Here is a 21,535-nt window from a genome sequence, read left to right on the forward strand (position 1 = left end):
ACGGCGTGCCGCTGTGCGACACCTCTTTGGAGAGAAATTTGACATGGCATAGTACCTTACAAATGTTGCCAGCATTAGGAGGGGAAAACCACCGCTGAAAATTATTTTCTAATGGTCTCGCCAGGATTCGAACCCAGGCGTTCAGCGTCATGGGCGGACATGCTAACCTCTGCGCTACACATCTATACCTTTTATTCGTCGTCTTCGAGCGTGGTTTGGACACAGTTTCGCAAAGTTAAATCAAGAGAAAATATTTTCTGCCAAATTTCGAGAAAATCGGTTTACAAATAACCATTTTATTGTATTATTACTAAAAATCGGAGGAACATGTATATGGGAGCTATATCTAAATCTAAACCGATTTTGAATTTCATATTGTGGTAGTAGTCGAGGAAAGCGTTGTGCAATATTTTTGCAAGATTGGTCAATAAATGTGCATGCAGTGGCTCTAGGAGTGAAAATCAGGATATATATATATATATATATATATATATATATATATATATATATATATATATATATATATATATATATATATATATATGACAATTATATCTAAATCTGAACCCATTACCATTAAATTCACCAGTAATGTCGAGAGTCGTAAAAAAATCCTTCCTGTCAAATTTCGTTAACAAATTACCTTTTTATTGCATTATCGGACGAATCGTCTTAAAATTTGGTACAAGCATGTTTTTCGGCCTAGAGACGAAGCCTATTGTAATTGGAAAAAATCGGTTCAGATCTGGATATAGCTCCCATATATATGGAGCTATATCCAGATCTGAACCGATTTTTTCCAATTTCAATAGGCTTCATCTCTAGGTCGAAAAACATGCTCATACCAAATTTTAAGACGATCGAATGAAACCTGCGACCTGTACTTTGTACACAAATTAACATGCACAGACGGACAGACAGACGGACGGACAGACAGACAGACAATCGGATATAACTAAATCGAATCAGAAAGTGATTCTGTTTCAATCGGTATACTTATCGATGGGTCTATCTCTCATCCTTTTGGGTGTTACAAACAAATTCACAAAGTAAAAATACCCTGTACCACAGTAGTGGTGTAGGGTATAAACATAAAAATGATTCGTACACCTGTGTGTTCCTTCTTTGCTGTTTCAACAACGTCTGAAGCCAAGTGAATAAGAATATGTATTAATTGAACATCAACACTATCGTAAAAAAAATTTTAATTTTGTGCACCTTTGAAGTAAAATGAGTGATAGCATCCCTTAATTGGAATTCCGGCACTAGTTGTGGATTCCACATGCAACCCGATCAATTTCTTCAAACACCGAGGTGACCAAATTTAGGGGTTTTCTAAAAGGCTCCCGATCAACAAAAGGCCTTGAAATTTTGCACACAATCTCGCTAACACCTCACCTCTAATTATTTCAAATTTCAAAGAGATATAGCTAACCATTTTAACAGGACATATTTTTTGCGAGTTTTTTTTCGATTTTCTCCCGCTGTGCGTCTTCTTTCTCCGACAAATCTGGATTCATCTCAAAAACTCCCTAACTCCTTACAGATGGGTTACTCTTTTATCTTCTCAAAATTTGTCTTCTGGGCCATAAGAAAAATAAAACGTTTTTCATCTAATAGGATATGCGCATTATCTGCCTAGAATAATTTCCCCATCGAGCAGCATTTGAGCCTACGAACACCCACCCGATAAAATCTCCATCGCAAGCGATGGTATAGATTGATGTGACCAGCGATGACCGCTTTCCAATAGTTATTATCGCCTGCCACTTATTAACGGGAAAACATTTTGGAAGCTTCCCCATTAAGGGTTCAAGAAGTGCAATCTGGAGATCGGTTTATATGACAGCTAAATCAGGTTTTACACCGATTCCGGCCATAGACATATTTTCGAGCCCCATGGATCAGACTCTGGACCCTCTAGGGTCCCCAAATTTTGCATACTAATTGGAAAATATCGCAACATTGGCTAAGCTTTGTTTCATGTTGACGATTTTTCGATTTGGCAACACTGTGCAAAGCCCGCTTCTGGATGTGATCAAGCAGCCCCAGGGATGATTTTGAAGCTTCAGCTCATATATGCGCGTTGTATGCCGTCTTCGGTCTGATATACGTATTGTAGATATTAAGGAGATCAGAGGGAGTGATATTTTTCTAACAAACACTTGAACGCTTCTTTCGACACTTCGCATACATATTTTGACCAAACTACATCATATTGTATCTTCATGTACTGAACATCCTAGGCCCTCTAACTACTTGATATCGATAGATATTGACGATTGGTTGTGGGACAACAAAAAGCACTGCATAAAAATTCACTCTGTTCATTCGACCCCACTCAGAAATGGCTAGACAATCCCGGCAGGGTATTACATCCATAATACGTCTCTTGTTCTAAATCTATCGAAAACTTTACCTATGGTCGAATAAAAATGAATGACGGAGGTGAATGAGTAGATCCGCGAACGAGTAGATCTGATTCGAAGTCTGACCAATAGATCGTCAATAAAAATAATAAAAAGAAAGGCAGAAAAGGTACTCCTGCGGTCAATCTATATTCGTCAGATGAGAACCCATCTACAACAACTCTTTTAGTGTGATCTCTAAGAAAACTCGATATAAATCAAGCGAAGTTATAACCTTCACCAAAAGCGACAAGCTTTGAGAGACCCTATCAAATGCCTATCTAGAGCCAGAACCCTTGTAAGGTTAGGTTTAAGTGACACTCCGCCATCAGACTCACTAAGACGTTTTCGTCCATTGTGATACCACAGGAACAGAAGAAGGAAGATATTTTCTAGTTTCTATCGGTGAACTATTCAGATCGCTTTAAAAAGACCAATAAATCAAAGAAATTATAAGCTAAAGTGGAACTCCTTCTGACTGCCAATGCGGGACACACACACAGAAAGTGTTCTATAGTCTCTTCTTCTTCGATATCCTCACAACTTCTGCAAAGGTCGTTACTGGCAACCCTCAGTCTGTCAGCATGTTTTCCAATTAGACAATGACCTCTCATGACGAACACAATAACTAAGACGTCTGTTCTAGCCAGTGACAGCAAAGTTTAGATTAGGCCATAAAGTTTTGGAATGCTCACACCCTCCCTATCATTCGTTGAACTTCGGGCCTGGTCCTGAAAACTTAGTTAACATGTCGTAAGGTAGTTCTAAGCCTCGCCACCTCGTCCGATTTACAATTCCCTAAGATATCTTTGTGGCCTGGCACACAGAACATTTGAATTTTGAACTGTTCAGCCATCTCGTTAAGAGATCTACGACAGTCGAGAGAGGTCTTTGTGTTCAGAAATACGTTCTCCAGGAATTTAATGGCTGTCTGACTGTCTAAGAAGATATTTATGCCAATTGTCGTCGAAATGAAAATATATCGTAGCCATTCCACCACTTCCTTAATTGCAAGGATCTCCTCTTGATACCCTATGCAGTGGTCGGGTATCCTTTTTGATATGGCCAGCCAGGATCATACTCTCACCGAACTGGTGAATAGAGCGACTCCAACGTTCCGACAGGAATGCCATCAGGTCACTCGTGGAGCGATTTCTGCGGAACCCATACTGTTGGCCGCTAAGAAGACCATTGGAATCTAAGTATCTCACAAAAGCATAACGCTATTGGTCGGTAATTCGCAGGATTGGTAATCTCGCCCTTTTTGCGGATAAGCAACCTTCCAATGCGCCGGGAAAACACCCGCACGGTAAACAAGGTTAAAAATATTGCGTAAAGGACCAGCGAGTATTGAAGTACACTTGAATAGATCAAGTGACGATATACCATTCAGGCCAGAGGGGTATATTTACATTACGATCTGCACTAACCCTTTTAACTCCACGTGTTCAAATATAAATCAGAGGCATGGAACTAGATATGTCTTCAATAACTGGGAGTGGTTGATCGCTTACCGGCAGGGAAGAATCTTCCGCAAACATGTCAGCCAGCAGGTTAGCCTTATCAATCAGTCAGTGAATATCTGGTTGTCTTCAATGAGAATCGGGATAGTCGATGGGTTGCTCTGGTTTGGCACGATTTGGTACGTGGAGTAAAATAATGGACTTCAACTAAATTTACTTTAGGTAAATTTTAAATGGAATCCATGGCGGTGAGTTTCCAAGATTTATGTTTTTATTTGTTTTGTTTAGATTACTTCCTTCCACACATGTGATTGCTTGAATCGATTGAACTTTGTGCCAGTTACCCTATATTATAAATAAATTCTAATCATGCTCCAGAAAACTGTGTCTTTCCCAATGTAGCCATTTATGCTTGAAGCCTATTAAAATACTCTTGACATTTCTTATTAAGTACTTTAAACTTTTAAGAAATGAAAAATTGCCTTGGCAATGTGACCAGTCATAATTCATATCTAATAGTCATTGTTATGACTAAAGGCAATATTTCACCAGTAGGTTGTTTTAAAACTTAACAAGTCCATACAATAAAAATATGAAAAATTACAAAAAGAAAACAAGAATCATCATTTATGTCAGTCAGTTCTATTTCATGTTTTCAGGGCATTCAACCAAACAACATAACATAAGGCAACGAACAAGTCGTTTCCAACATCACCTCGAACTCATTCTTCCCCATCATACTAAGCACTACACGTGCTAGCAACATCGAACATGTTGTATTTACTTTCGAATACAACAGCTGTTAGTATTGTCTTAAGTGTTAGCACACAAGCACTAACACTTGAACACATTTTATGTAAACACCAAAAGGCTCGCCGCCTTTGGGCATTGCTTGACTCTTTGTTGTATAGGAAACGATAAACAAACGAACATTTCCACCTTAACACAGCAAAGCTACGTTGAAGACTATGATGATGATGATGTTGTTGGTAACGACTACGTCATCGTTCTTTTATGGTTGACGGCCATATAAGCCCTATGGTCTGTAAGTATTAGTGTGCGTGCATATTTGTGCGGAAAATTGTTTACATGATTTCCATGAGGTATGTTATTGTTATTGTTGCGTTGCGTTGTTTTCCTTTTCGCTGTTTTTTTTTTTTTGTTTCGCTCGCCTACTTTTTTGCTGTGTTCTTGCAGCTTTTGTTTTACTGCTTGTATTATTTTTGCTGTGTTGTGTGTGTGTACGTGTGTGTAGAGGGAATAGTCGGCACATACAATTTTGGAGCTTCCATAGACGAATGGCAAAATTTCGGCTTTTAGTTGATGCGTTGACTACATAGCGGTTGGTTGATTTTATTAGACATCAGCCAAGAGTTTGTCGCGATTGTGCGTGAGTGCGAAAAGATTTAATGGTTGAGAAATAAGGCGAGTGTTCCTCAATGTTTTGAGAAATTGTTGTGAGCCATAAAAATGTAGCGTATGAGTGATGCGAATAATTGAATAAATATTAATCATACTCAGGTGGACTTAAATTGAAAGTTATAGGATTGAGAAAAGCTTAACAAAATGTTGTAAGCTTTAACATTGATTAACAGTGATTTATTTCAAAATTTACTCATTTGGTCAGATTCAAATGCTTTGATTGCCTAAAAGTGTTTAGCTTCAAGAAAATTGACTTGTGTTCTTAAATAGGCAAATACAAAAAAAAATATTATCAAAAGTGATGGAAAACTAGGTGAAGAAAAATATTTGACAGCATATGAAAGTAAATAAAGTGTTATAAAGCTTGACAAATGATAGATATTTTACCTAAAACCTTATATAAAATTAGTTAAAATCTTGTGAAATCAACCTTACAACTAAAAACAGATGTTGAAGTGTCATAGTAATTTCATTAAAAAATCGTAAAAACCATATGCAGACTTACTCATGAGTGAAAAAGTAATTTAATTAGTTAAGCCAACACACTGAATTGCAGTAATGTGTCGTAAACTAAAAAACGATATTTAATTTTTCTGCAAAGGATAAAATTTTTTTATAGAAAGAGAGTGCAAGTTAACAAGTAAGGATGGGCTAAAGTCGGGGGAAGACGACCATTTGACACCTTACACCACATTGGATATGCAGGCTAAGTCGTCAAAACTAAAATTTGCTTAAATTTGATATCTAGAATTTCAACCAAAATCCGTTCATTCTATAGGAGCCATAAAGTAAACTAATGTGCAAATTTTTGAGAAGATCGATTGAAAAATACGTTAGCAAGGGCCTTAAAAGTGAATATCGGGAGGTGCATATATATGGGAGCTATATATAAATCTGAACAGATTTCTATGAAATTCATCAGTCATCCGAAGAGTAATAAGAGAAACCTTCGTGCGAAATTTTGTGAGGATCTTTTAACGAATTACTAAACTATTGAGTATTAATCAAAGAATAGTGTTGATCTAAATCTGAACCAATTTCAACCGAATTAATTACACTTAGCAAAAAATCATAAAAAAGGCAATGTGAAAATTTTAGAGGAAATCTGGTAAGAAATTAGCTGAAAAAGGATCTAAAAGTGAAAATCGGGTAATAAATATATATAGGAGCTATATCTAAAACTGAACCGATTTCTATGAAATTCACCAATAGTGTGGAGACTCATAAGAGAATCCATCGTGCAAATGTTCGTGCTAATCGGTTTACAAATGACGAAATGATTACAATGTTAGTCCAAAACGGACAAACATATATATATGGAAGCTATGTCCAAATCTGAACCGATTTGTATCAATATCGACAGGTTTCGTCTCTAGGCCCAAAGAAATGTTTGTGCCGAATTTGAAGACAATCGCATGAAAATTGTAACCTGTACTTTGTACATAATTTAACATGGACAGACAGGCGGACGTAGCTTCGATTGATTCTGAGTCGATCGGTATACTTATCAATGCGTAAAAAAGGCATTAAGTTCGGCCGGGCTGAACTTCTGATATCCACCACCTTGGAAATATATATATGAAACCTATCGTCATAATACAGTGAAAAATGCATCATTTATGAAACCATAGCAACTATATCTAAATATAGTCCGATCTACACCCAATTCAAGAAGGCTTGGGTCTAACACAACTCATTGTATCACATTCATCGGTTAAAAAAATGCACCTTTCATGGACCTAATAACTTAAATCGGGATAGGTATATATATATATTTGACGGCTATATCCAAAAATAGACCGATCTGCCCGGCTGTGAGCACCACACAAGCGGGAACATTGCGGTCCGACCTGTGTAGTGTTCATTGCTGTCACGAGAAGCCTAACTGCGAGCTACCGGGTGCGTCCACAGGTTGCGAACAGTGGAATGCTCAATCCGGAGTAGCTGTAATTGCAATCGCGGACAATCAACGGTATCGAGAGAGTCTCAGTGAGCGGTCGGTTGAATGTGGTTACAACAACAACATAGACCGATCCGAACCATATAGAGCACGAAGGTCGAGCTTAACACAGCCACCTCCACTGTGTCAAATTTTAGCAAAATCTAGCAATTAACGTGCTTTAACTCTCCCAAGAACTTAAATCGTAAGATCGCTACATATGGCGGCTACATCCAAACATAGCCCGACGTACCAGGATCGAATGTCGAGGGGTCTAATGCAACTCATTGTGCCCAATTTCAGCAATATCGGTTGATAAATCCTCCATTATGGGTCTAAAACCCTAAATCGGGAGGCGGGAATATATGGCAGCTATATCCAAATCTTGACCGATCTGAGCCATAGTGAACAGGGATGTCGAGGACACTACTCGCTATACCAAATTTCACAGAAATCGGACAATTAATGCGTAATTTATGTGTCCAAGACCCTTAACCGAGAGATTAGTCTATAAGTCAGCTATATCTAAATCTGGGCCGATCTGGACCATATTAAACAATGATATCGAGAGGCCTAACGCAACTGACTCTGTCCAAAATTTCAGGAAAATCGGATAATAAATGTAGCTTTAATGGGCCTAAAACCTTAAATCGGCAAATCGGTCTATATGGGGGCTATATCAAGATATAGTCCGATATAGCCCATCTTCGAATTATTTTTAAAAACTGTAGCGTGATTTAAACAGACGACGCACAGACATGGCCAGATCCTGTTAAATTTTTACGACAATCAAGAGTATATATACTTTATACAGTCGCAAATGGATATTTCGACGAGTTGCAAACGGAATGACAAAATGAATATACCCCCATCCTTCGGTGGTGGGTATAAAAACGAAAAATTGTGAAATAAAATGATATTCGTCCTAACAGGCAAAATCTTGAAAACAAAAAAAAAAATCTACGAATCTGGCTGGGATTCGAATCTGGACACACTGAGCAACAGCGAAAGCCGTTGCCGTTGTCTATCGTTCGAAGCATGACGTGAAAATAATTCTATCATTACAAAGAAAACATATGCGGTAGAAGAGAACAGGTAGTGTGAAAGGTGTCAAATTGTGTTAGGTAATGTATGGCCCTTGAAACCTCCACAACTAATATGGCTAAAAAGTCTTCTAACCAAAGACAAAACACGTCCCGTAGTGGTTGGTGGTAATGATCTCTGGCATTCCTTTTCCATTGCAAAAATCTACGATCATTAAGGTTGTTTCGATAGAGATCGGCTTATATCGGAGCCAAATCAAGTTATGACCTGCTTTAGACAATACTTGGCATAGTTGTTGGAAGTCAAAACGAAACACGCAAAATTTCAGCCAAAACGAAGAACTGCGCCCTCTAGAGGAAATATAATCGTGAGATCGGATTTTTTTGGAGCAATATCAGGTTATGAACCGATTTAGAATATATTCGGCATATTTGTTGGAAGTCAAAACACTTCATGCAAGATTTCAGTCAAATCGAATAAGAACTGCGCCCTCTGGAGGCTCGAAAAGTTTATAATCGGTTTATATGGAAGCTATATCAGGTAATCAACCAATTTCGACCACACTTTGTACCGTTGTTGGAAATCGAAACAATCCACTTCATGCAAAATTTCAACCAAATCAGGTAATAATTGCGCCCTCTAGCGACTCAAGAAGTCAATATATGTGATCTGATAAGGGAGTTATATCAGGTAATGAACCGATTTGGACCATACTTGGTAGAATATCAAAATAAAATACTTCATGCTAAATTTCAGCCAATTCGGATAATAATTACGCCCTCTAGAGGCTCACGGAGTCCAGATTCAGCATCGATTTATATGGCAACCGACCTACACTAATAGAAAGTATTCATGCAAAATTTCAAGCGTCTAGCTTTATTCCTTCCAAAGTTCGCGTGCTTTCGACAGAGTGACGGACATGGCTAAATCGACTAAAACTGTCAAGAGAATCAAGAATATACATGCATTGTTGAGTCTCAGATCAATATTTCGATGTGTTACAAACGAAATGACGAAATTACTATACTGGAGGGTATATAAAATCGTGCCAAGTTCGGCCGGGCCGAATTTTTTAAACCCACCACCATGGATTCTGCATAAAATTTACACGAAATAAAATTAGTTTAGCATGAGTTTACTCTACGTACCAAATTTCTGCCAAACCAGACAAAAATGGAAGCTTTTAGTAACCGAACAAGGATAATCAAGAGATAGGTTTATACGCGAGCTACATCAGGTTAAAACCCGATTTGGACCGTCCTTGGCACAGTTGTTGGAAGTCGTATCTGAACACCACGTGCAAATTTTAGCCAGATTAGATAAAAATTGCGGCTTTCAGGGGATCCAGATCTGAAATCGAGAAATCGGTTTATATAGAAGCTATATCAGGTTATACTTGGCGCAGTTGTTGAAAGTCGTAACAGAACACTACATGCAAAAGTTGAGCCAAATCTGAAAAAAAATAAGAAATGTTGGGGCTCAAGATGTCAACTAGGAAGATCGGTTCGTTTGGGAGATATTTCAGGATATAGACCAATTTCAATTGTACTTGACATAGTTGTTGGAAATCGTAACAAAACACTACACCCAAAGTTTTAGCCAAATCGGATAATATTTAATATATCTAAATATATTAATATATCCAATTCCCAAAAACCTACAACAATAGTTAGTATCTGTGTAACAGTAATTGTGTATCTACAGTAATTTCGACAGACGGATGGATGGAGGGACGTACGGACATGGCTTGATCGACTCAAAATGTTCAGACGATCAAGAATATATATATTTTATGGGATCGAAGATCAATATTTCCAAGTGTTATAAACGGAATGACTAGGTTAGTATACCTCCCCATACTATGGTGGTGGGTATAAATAGGCATTGAGTAAGGCCAGGCCGGACTTAGGATATCCATCATATCAGGTATTTCTTAAACAGATTTTTATAGAATCTGGTGAAAATAGACAGGTTATGAATCCGTAGTACGTCGAACAAGTAAGAGCGTGCTAAGTTCGGCCGGGCCGAATCTGATATACCCTCCACCATGGCCGCATCTGTCGAGTTCTTTGCGCAGTATCTGTTTTTAGGCAAACAAAGTATAATGAATAAGGACGGAGAATACACTCCCATGATACAGCTCCCATATAAACCGATCTCCCGAATTGGACTATAATATTGGTAGTTATAGTCCGATTCGGGGCTCAAGAAGCGAAATCGGGAGATCGGTTTATATGGGAGCTGTATCAAGCTATAGATCGATTCTGACCATATTACAGACGTATGTTGAAGACCATGGGAGGAGCCGTTGTACAAAATTTGTGCCAAATCGGGTGAGAATTGCGCTCTCTAGAGGCTCGAGAAGTCAAGACCCAAGATCGGTTTATATGGCAGCTTTATTAGGTTAAGGATCGATTAGAACCGTACTTTGCACAGTTGTTGGAAGTGATATAAAAACACAATGTGCAAAATTTCAGTCACATCAGAAAAAAATTGCGCTCTCTACATGCTCAAAAAGTCAAGACCCAAGATCGGTTTATATGGCAGCTTTATCAGGTTATGGACCGATTATAATCATACTACTCACAGTTGTTGGAAGTGATATCAAAACACTATGTGCAAAATTTCAGTCAAATCGGAAGAGAATTGCGCCCTCTAGAGGCTGAAGAAGTCAAGACCCAAGATCGGTTTATATGGCAGTTATATCAAAACATGGACCGATTTGGCCCATTTACAATCCCAGCCGACCTACACTTATAAGAAGTATTTGTGCAAAATTTCAAGCGGCTAGCTCTACTTCTTCAAAAGTTAGCGTGCTTTCGACAGACAGACGGACGGAAGGACGGACAGACGGACGGACAGACAGACGGACGGACGGACGGACGGACGGACGGACGGACGGACGGACGGACGGACGGACGGACGGACAGACGGACGGACGGACAGACGGACGGACAGACGAACGGACAGACGGACGGACAGACGGACGGACAGACGGACGGACAGACGGACGGACAGACGGACGGACAGATGGACGGATATGGCTACTTCGACTTAAAATGTCAAGGTGTTACAAACAGAATGACGAAATTAGTATACCTCCATCCTATGGTGGAGGGTATAAAAATGGTTCGATGATTTGATCAGCACTATACTGGGAAAAGATGCGTTGGAGTCTATCAAAACTCACCGTTCACAATTTCATCAAAATCGGGTAACCAACACTCAATTTATGGGTGAAAGACCTCAAATCGGGAGATGGTTACATATGAGAGCTATATCCAATTATGGTTCTATTTGAACCATACTCCGTATGACACAAGCCATAATACAACGAAGAAAGGCAAATTTCAGCGAAAATCGGGTTAAAAATGCGGCTTCTATGGGCCGTACACCTTTAATCGGGAGATCGGTCTGGGGACTACATAAAGTTAAAGTCCGATATAGTCCATCTTTTAACTTAACCTGCCTATGGTCAATATCCCTATGTTTAATGCCTTTAGCGTGATTACAACAGACAGACGGTCGAAAATATCAATATCGCCTTAGAATTTCTGAAATGGATATATCGATATGTTGCAAACGGAATGACAAAACCAGTAAGGAAAGGCAAAAGTCGGACGGAGCAAACCATATTATACCCTACACCATCGAGACAACATACCTAGTACTTTCAATATATGAAACCTATGTAGAAATCTAGTAAGGCTTTAATTTTGCATACCTATTGAAAAACTGAATAGAACCTTACAAGATTTTTTGTCGATAGAACTTAAATGGTCGGTACTACAGACTTTGAGGGCCATATCTGATGAAAGATATATTGGAGATATATCTAAATCTGGACCGACTTCAATGAAATTTAGCATATGTGCTATGACGCTAAACAACTCATGCTAAATTTTATAATGATCGAACCAAAATTGTGGCATCTACAGCCTTAAAAGGCCATATGGGATGAAAGATATATATGAAATCTATATCTGAATCTGAACCAATTTTGATAAAAACATGACTAAATTGTGTAAAGATTAGACCAAAACTGTGGCTTTTACAGTTATAAAAGGCAACATTGGCTGAAAAACATATAGGGGAGCTATATCTAAATCTGATCCGATTGAAATGAAATTTTGCGGAGGTATTGAAACGTAAAATAAAACATCTCATGCTAAATTTTGCAAGGATCGGACCAAAATAGAGGATACTAAAGTCTTAAAAGGGCACATCGGATGATAGATATATATGGGCGCTATATCTAAATCTGATCCGATCGATTTTGATGAAATTTTGCACACATATTGGGACGTCAAAAAAAAAACACTTTGTGCTAAATTTTGTTATGACCGGACCAAAATTGTGGCCTCTACAGCCTTAATAGGGCACATCGGATGAAAGATATATATGGGAGCTATATCTAAATCTAAATCAAAATCAATAGCGTTTGTCCTTGGACCAAAAAATAGAGGTTTGCAAAATTTTCTGAAAATCGGACAACAAATGCGACCTTTACCTTGATTATAAGAATACATGGACAGACAGACGAACCGACGGGCAGACAGATAGACAGACATAGCTAAATTGAATCAGGAAGTGATTCTAAGCCTATCGGTATACTTATTTATGGGTCTAGCTCTTCTCCTTCTTAGCGTTGCAAACAAAGCACAATGTTTTAATACCTTGTACCACAGTGGTGGTGTAGGGCATTATAATGAATTTACCTTCATCCTTCAGTGGTGGTTACAAATCATTACGTTGCAAAATCTCAATTTTCACTGTTTACTTGTAGTAGTTTATTGTAATACTTATTACATTTTGAAGCCTAATTTTCTAATTGGCACTTGGTAACAGACATTTCGACACACGTGAGTCACATTAGCCTAAGCAATAAAAACGGCCTGTGTTTACACAATATATATTCAAAATATATAAAATCGCACTGAAGTAAATTCGTGACAATGTCGCGTGATGTAGGGTTATTGACCCATTTGCCAAAAAAAAAGTAAACCACAAAAAATGCAAGGTCGGTAATGCAATAATTGCCAACAATTGGGCACAAAAAAAGTTTCCACACAATTTGGTGTAAACGTTAAAATAATTAGTCCAGCACAACAACTACATAAAACTCACAACAATAGCCATAATAAAACAACGATTTCTATCCAACCATTAAATTAACGAATGGCCCATGAAGCGTATACACAATGTGTCAATCATTCATTGAATTAATATTACTTATATGTCACCACGTACATACTTCATGTATAAGTTATGATGGCAAGAGCTTAGTTCTTTCGTAAATAACTTTAAGAAACTACCAACTTTGTTGTCTGTGATCAATTAGCTCTCATTAATTTATTAAATATAAAAGTTAAAGTCTGCAAAGTTATCTAATATTTGTTTTTGGCATTATGATCCCTTGTCTCGGCATGGATGTTGCCGCAGCACATGTGCAAACATTTTGTGGCAATTGTTGAAAATTTTGTTCAAGGCCATTTTGATGTTGGCAAGCAATTTTTGAAGAAGCAACTCTGCGAAAGTGTTCTGCGAAATCTTCGACAAATAACAAAAATAGGACACAAGACTATGGTTGAAAATATTGTCTTTTTTATAACATGTAAATAAGTATGCTATAATAAATATTTACCAAGTAAAGCTTCATTCTACTATGATAAACATTATATTTTCTTTGTAAAAGGAAACCTTGGAAATCTTTCATCTTAAACTTTTTAGTTTTTTAAAAGGTCTCTCTAAATGACTTTGGGAAAACACCAAGTTTTTTGAGCAAATTATTGTCAACCCCTATACTCTAAGATGGATTATGATTGATATTAGGGTGACCTTTGCAAGGCACACAATACCATATAATTGTCTATCTTTAAGGTGTCTTCAAAGAAAATTTAACGGCCTATTGCTTTTACGCATTTTTGTTTGGAAATATTGTAATAAGTCCCTTTCAGTAAATCCAACATTCAACGACGACCTTTCATTAAGTATGAACATACTATCATATTAAATACGAAAAAAGCAAACCAAGCGCGTAATGAATAAAAGGTTTAAGTTTCTTACCATAATCGTAAACGTATTTTTAAACAACGGTGTAAATATCAAACCAGTAACGAAAGGCAAAAGTCGGGCAGAGCCGACGCTATAGTCTACGTACTACTTTTAATAAAAAGAACCTGAGACGAAATCTCGTCAGACTTTAATTTAAAGTAAAATCAATTTTCAAAATGCATTTTAGGATGTAGCAAGACGCACTAAACCAGTTAATCTCCAGAATATTTACAAAAGTCATTCAAAGAAAGTGTCAAGTACGATACATGGTATGAAGAGCATACAAGAATCGGCACGGCTGAACTTAACATTACTTGTTATACCCACCACCGAAGGATGGGGGTATATTAATTTTGTCATTCCGTTTGCAGCATATTGAAATATCCATTTCCGACCCTATACAGTATATATATTCTTGATCAGCATAAAAATCTAAGACGATCTAGAGATGTCCGTCCGTCTGTCCGTCACGCTACAGTCTTCAAAAATAGAGATATTGAGCTGAAATTTTGCACAGATTCTTTTTTTGCTCATAAGCAAGTTGAGTTCGAAGATGGGCTATATCGGACTATATCTTGATATAGCCCCCATATAGACCGATCCGCCGATTTAGGGTCTTAGGCCAATAAAAGCCTAATTTATTATCCAATTTTGTTGAAATTTGGGACAGTGAGCTATGTTCGACATCCTTCGTCAATTTGGCCCAGATCGGTCCAGATTTGGATATAGCTGTCAAATAGACCGATCCTCCGATTTAGGGTCTTAGGCCAATAAAAGCCAAATTTATTATCCGATTTTGCTGAAATTTGGGACAGTGAGCTATGTTAAGCCCTTCGACATCCTTCGTCAATTTGGCGCAGATCGGTCCAGATTTGGATATAGCTGCCATATAGACCGATCCTCCGATTTAGCGTCTTAGGCCAATAAAAGGCGCACTTATTGTCCAATGTCGCCGAAATTTGGGACATTGAAATATGTTAAACCCCTTAACATAATTCTGCATTATTCTGATTGGATATAGCTGCCATATAGACCCATCTCTCGGTTTGAGGTTTTGGGGCCAGAAAAAGGGCATTTATTGTCCGATGTCGCCGCAATTTATGACAGTGAGTTGTGATGGGCCTTTCGATATCCTTCTTCAATTTCACTCAGGTTGGTCCAGATTTGGATATAGATGCCATATAGACCGATCTCTTGATTTAATTTTTTGGGCCCATAAAAGGCGCATTTATTGGCTGATTATGCCGAAATTTGGGACAGAGTGTTAAATTAAGCACCTCCACATATTTCTGCAATTTGGTCTAGATCGATTAAGATTTGCATATAGCTGCCATATAGACCGATATCTCGATTTAAAGTCTTGGTCCCAAAAAGGGCGCATTTATAATCCGATTTAACTGAAATTTGACACATTGACTGTTGACTATGTTAGGTTTTTCGACATCCGTATATGGTTCAGATCGGTTTATTTTTGGATATAGCTACTAAAAAGGCAATATTTTGTTATACATAATTGAATATTGACTTGTACTTATTATTATTTGGTCCAAATCGGATCATATTTCGATGTAACTGCTATGGGACATAAGGTATGCAATTTTCACTGGATTTTGATGAAAGGTGGTTTACATATGTTCCCAATGTGGTGGGTATCCAAAGTTCGGCCTAACGCCTTTTTACTTGTTTTACATTTACTTGTTTAGTCTTTACCTTCCTCTCCAAAATGGCCCAATAGCATCGTTTTGAAATCTGATGAATTTAACGGCCACTGTGTGTACGAAATGAAACAAATTCATGTCTGTAGCTCAATGAAAACGAATCTCCTTTTTATACCCGAGTCCAAACGGCGCGCTCGAATGCGACACCTCTTTGAGAAGAAGTTTTAACATGACATAGTACCTCACAAATGTTGCCACCATTGCCAATGCAAATTTTCCCAGGAACATTAAGGATCATGGGCAAACTTCTCAATGAGTGAAGTCCGATTCAAGTTTAAGCTCAATGCCACTATTAGGAGGGGATAACCATCGCTGAAAATTTTTTCTGATGTTCTCGCCAGGATTGGAACCCAGGCGTTTAGTGTCATAGGCGGACATGCTAACCTCTGCGCTACGGTGGCCTCCATAAAAAATGGTGAAACGTTCTTTGCATGCGATGAATGTTGAGAAGACCTCCTAAATAGAAAATAATCCGCATTTCACAACGAACCCGAAATAACATGCAGGTTTATGTGTCAATTGTATGGGGATGCTTTTCGTACCAAGGTGTTGGCCCCATATATTAGATTATAAATGCTATGGCTGCAACCTAACTTGTGTCAGCATATGCTGGTACTAGAATATGCTGACAGTATGCGAAGAAGGAATAGGTTCGGCCTTGTCCTTAAGACCTGAACCAGGTGTCTTCGTCAAAAGCTGACCGTCAATCCGCTAGTGGAACCTTGAGCAGCCGCTTCACCCGTCGGAGTTTCAGTAGCAGACAACATGTTATGGCCTTGGGTCTCCCGGGCTCTAGATCTGCCGCTTCACTGGAAACAGACGCAGATCATCAACCGCCTAGTGGATAACACTATCGTAGCTATACTTGAGTCACTTAAATATTTCTCCCTAAAATAATGACCTAATACAAGTAAAAGCGTGTTAAGTTCGGCCGGGCCGAATCTAATATACCCTCCACCATGGACAGCATTTGTCGAGCTCTTGCCACGATATCTCTTTTTAGACAAAAAATGGATAAAAGAAAATAATTGCTATTTTATTAGAACAATATCAAGTTGTGGTTCATTTCGGACCATAATTGAACTGAATATTGGAGACCATAGTAGAAGTCATTGAGTAAAATTTCAGCCAAATCTAGTAAGAATTGCGCACTTAAGGGGCTGAAGAAATAAAATAGGGAGATCGGTTTATAGGGGAGCTGTATTAGGCTATAGACCGATTCATGCCATATTCGACACGTATGTCATGTTCTCATGAAAGAAGCCGATGTACAAAATTTCAGCCAAATCGGATAATACTTGCACCCTTTAGAGGCTCAAGAAGTCAAGATCCCATAACTGGTTATATGGCAGCTATATCAGATTATGGACCGATTTAAACTTTTCTTTGTACAGTTATTGAAAGTTATAACAAAACACCTAATGCAAACTTTCAGCTAAATCGGATAATAATTGCGCCCTCTAGTGGCGCAAGAAGTCAAGACCCCAGATCGGTTTATATGGCAGCTATATCAGGTTATGAACCAATTTGAACTATTCTTTGCACAGTTATTGAAAGTTATAACAAAACACCTCATGCAAACTTTCAGCCAAATCGGATAAGAATTGCGCCCTCTAGCGGCTCAAGAAGTCAAGATCCCAAATCGGTTTATATGGCAGCTATATCTAAACGTGGACCGATATAGCACATTTACAATCCCAACCGACCTACACTGATAAGAAGTATTTATGCAATACAGTTGTTGGAAATCATAACAAAATACGTCATGCAATATTTCTGCCAAATCGGATAGGAATTTCTCCTTGTAGAGGCTCAAGAAGTCAGGACCAGATCCCAGATCGGTTTATATGGCAGCTACATCAGGTTATGGACTGATTGGAACTATTTTTAGCCCAGTTATTGAAAGTTATAACAAAACACCTCATGCAAAATTTCAGCTAAATCGGATAATAATTGCGCCATCTAGTGGCTCAAGAAGTCAAGATCCCAGATCGGTTATATGGCAGCTATATCAGTTTATGGACCGATTTGAACCATTCTTAATACAGTTGTTGGAAGTCATAACAAAACACGTCGTGCACAATTTTAGCCAAATCGGATAAGAATTGCGCCCTCTAGCGGCTCAAGAAGTCAAGATCCCAGATCGGTTTATATGACAGCTATATCAAAACGTGGCCCATTTACAATCCTAACCGACCTACACTGATAAGAATTATTTGTGGAAAATTTCAAGCGGCTAGCTTTATTCCTTAGAAAGTTTGCGTGCTTTCGACAGACAGACGGGCGGACATGGCTAGTTCGACTTAAAATGTCATAACGATCAAGAATATCTATACTTTATGGGGTCTGAGACGAATATTTCGAGAAGATACAAACAGAATGACGAATTAGTATACCCCCATCCTATGGTCGATGGTATACAAAATTCTTGCGGAGCGAAATAACAAAACGTCCGCTCCACACAACGGTTCGCAAGCCGCTCCACTCAACGGTTCACAATACTGTTAGCTTAACAAATTCTTTGACTTTAAATTAAGCCTCAGAAGTCCATTATTCATTAAAACTTAGGAATAATGTTTCTTTTTCAACATACTGCCAAACAAACCACAACCTAAGAGAAAATTATCTTCTTCGCAAAAATAAAAACGCAAAAAGTCATTATTTTAAAATATTTTTAATTGGGTGCACAAAGTGAAGAGCAAAACTAAAAATTATTTTTAATGATTTCTGTAGAAATTGTGACAGTAATTTCATGTCACTGCCCACAATAAAACTGAAACTAATTTAAAATAAAAACAAAAAATTTAATTAACATATCATTCTAAATACCACAGCTACAAAGAAAATCCATTTTAAACTCAAAACAAAAAGTAAACCAACAAATCTAGAGAAAAAGTGTAAAAAATAAAAAAAAAACAAAAGTGTAAAAAAGCAAAAATTATTCCAAAGTGAAAACCCACATTCCAAATTGGCGAAGTCAAAAAAAGCTATGGTGGAGTTCGATTCGGCCGATGAGGCCAATACAGAGCTCCTGCAAAAACTGAAGCATTTAGATGTGCGGGTGGAGAGTGCAGAACGCAAGGATGGCGGCCTGTGTCAAAACGGTTGCTGGAAATCACTCAAATGGAAAGCAACCTTAAATCATATCGGACTGTTAGTGTCATTATCCCTCTATTGTGGTGTAGGCGGTTTGGTAAGTGATGGAAAATATTTTTTTGTTTGTCTAATTTCTTAAGATAGAATAGTCGTCCCCCAGCACTTGCTGTCCTCTTTTCCACATGCCTGGGGGGAATAATAAATTAAAATTCATATTTTATGGAACGCTGGGTCGTCTTGTCTATCCAGCGTTGATTTTTAATCTCATATGGGTGTAAGAGATATTTTTGGTATGGAATCAAAAAAACAAAAAGAAGAGACTAGAAATTGTATTAAAACTATTAATAAATTTCAATGAATTGTGTTTTTTTTTTCCTTGGTTTATTACTGCTGGATCCATATCTCGACCATATTGAAGGGGTGCATGGGAGCAGGGATTAGTTAATTTTTTTTTGTTAAAAATAGTTTATTGCACAAAAATAATGTTAGATGTTCCAAGTTCCCATAAACTTTTAGCTTTATGGGCTAAGTTGGCATTGTTGTTGCCATAGACATAGCTGCTGCTAATCTTGTCGGTCTATCCATGAAAGGGGCATGTAGCGTATATGGAGCGTTGCGTTTTGTGGTTTATAGCCAATATGCGTGTGCATATCATTCAACACACATTCCCCATATTAAAATTAGGGAATTACGTCTTTTGGGATTTTCATCGGCTGGAATGCAGACAGGCAGCATTTGGAATTCATCAAAATCATCAACACCATCATCAACAGTATTATCATCACCCGTTTTGATGTTCTAATAGGGCCATTTTCGCATGGTAGAATTCATGTAGTCGTTGGCTTGCAACACGTTGTCTTGTTGGGGTAAGGGGGAAACATCATAAAAAGAGACAGATAAAAAGAAATTCATATTTTATTAATTTTTATAATTTCCTCTATGGGATAAAAGATGAGTCCCTTTTTTTGGTCGAACACCTCAAAATATTAAATTTATATGGGTATGAGTCTATATGTAAAAACCAGACTCTGGGCAAATATCCAAATTTCATTGCATGTATAAACATTCACGCATACACATTTCAAAGCGAAAGGGTCCATTAACCGGAACGAACTTGGTCACCTAAGGGAGCTTGTCAAGGACCGTTACATCCCATATACAATACGAAGGCACAACAACAATATTGACTTATCTCATAGTAGGATCCGCTTCATTTGGCCACAATGAAAGGAATGAAAGTGCTGATATTCTGGGAACCACTAAGCCTTTCGTAAAAGCACGAAAGGGCCAAACTCGGTTTAGACGTTTGAGGTCATAGTAGAAATCATCGTACAAATCTATATATATATATATAAAAGAGTTACGCGACTGACTGATTACTGACTGTTCTTTGCCCAGCCCAAACGACTAAAGCTAGAATCAAGAAATTTTGCTTGAATGTTGGTCTTGGATCATAGACACGGGACAAGGCTGGATTTGGTGATATCAGTACGTTTAGGTACTAAGAAGTACGAAATGGTACATATTTGTCCAGCGCCAATGGAAAGGGCTACAATAATGTTCTTGGGCTCAAATTAAAGAGCGTTTCGAAAAAATAAGGTTTGGTAAAAACAATGTTGAACAAGTAAAAAGGCGTTTAGTTCGGCTGGGCCGAACTTTGGATACCCACCACCTCGGGTACATATGTAAACCACCTTTCATCAAAATCAGCTGAAAATTGCTTACCTTATGTCATATGATTATAAATGCCCCTTTTTTTGGGTCAATACTTTAAATTGAGATATCGGTCTATATGGCAGCTATATGCAAATCTTCATCGATCTAGACCAAACTGCAGAAATATGTGGAGGGGCTTAACTTAACTCTCTGTCCTAAATTTCGGCAACATCGGACAATAAATGCGCTTTTTATGGCCCCAAAACCGAGAGATCGATCTATATGGCGGCTATATCCAAATTTGGACCGATCTGAGCCAAATTGACGAAGAATGTCGAAAGGCCTAACATAACTCACTGTCCCAAATTGCAGCAAAATCTCATAATAAATGTGGCTTTTATGGGCCTAAGACCCTAAATCGGCGGATCGGTCAATATGGCAGCTATATCCAAATTGACGAAGGATGTCGATGGGCCTAACGCAATTCACTGTCCCAAATTTCAGCAAAATCGGATAATAAATATGGCTTTTATTGGCCTATGACCCTAAATCGGCGGATCGGTCTATATGGGGGCTATATCAAGATATAGTCCAAACTATCCCATCTTCGAACTTAACCTGCTTATGGATAAAAAAAGAATTTGTGCAAAGTTCCAGCTCAATTTCTCTATTTTTGTGGACTGTAGCGTGATTTCAACAGACAGACGGACGGACATGTCTAGATCGTCTTAGATT

The 21,535-nt window shown here is 38.0% G+C and overlaps 1 protein-coding gene across 3 annotated transcripts in view; it reads left to right on the forward strand.

The window, feature by feature from the left end:
• LOC106095307 (TWiK family of potassium channels protein 9) overlaps window positions 1–21,535 on the forward strand; it is a 175,790-nt gene that overhangs the window by 58,782 nt on the left and 95,473 nt on the right. Inside the window, exon 1 of one of the 3 annotated variants that reach the window (XM_059367879.1) lies at window positions 18,917–19,241. The exons of the other annotated variants lie outside the window; for them this stretch is intronic. Within the exon in view, the coding sequence (XP_059223862.1) occupies window positions 19,038–19,241 (204 nt within the window). The 5' untranslated portion in view covers window positions 18,917–19,037. Of the gene's footprint in view, window positions 1–18,916; window positions 19,242–21,535 lie in introns of those variants that run through there. 3 annotated transcript variants of the gene reach the window in all.

This window comes from Stomoxys calcitrans, chromosome 4 (genome assembly GCF_963082655.1).
Source record: "Stomoxys calcitrans chromosome 4, idStoCalc2.1, whole genome shotgun sequence".
Classification (NCBI taxonomy): Eukaryota; Metazoa; Arthropoda; class Insecta; order Diptera; family Muscidae; genus Stomoxys; species Stomoxys calcitrans.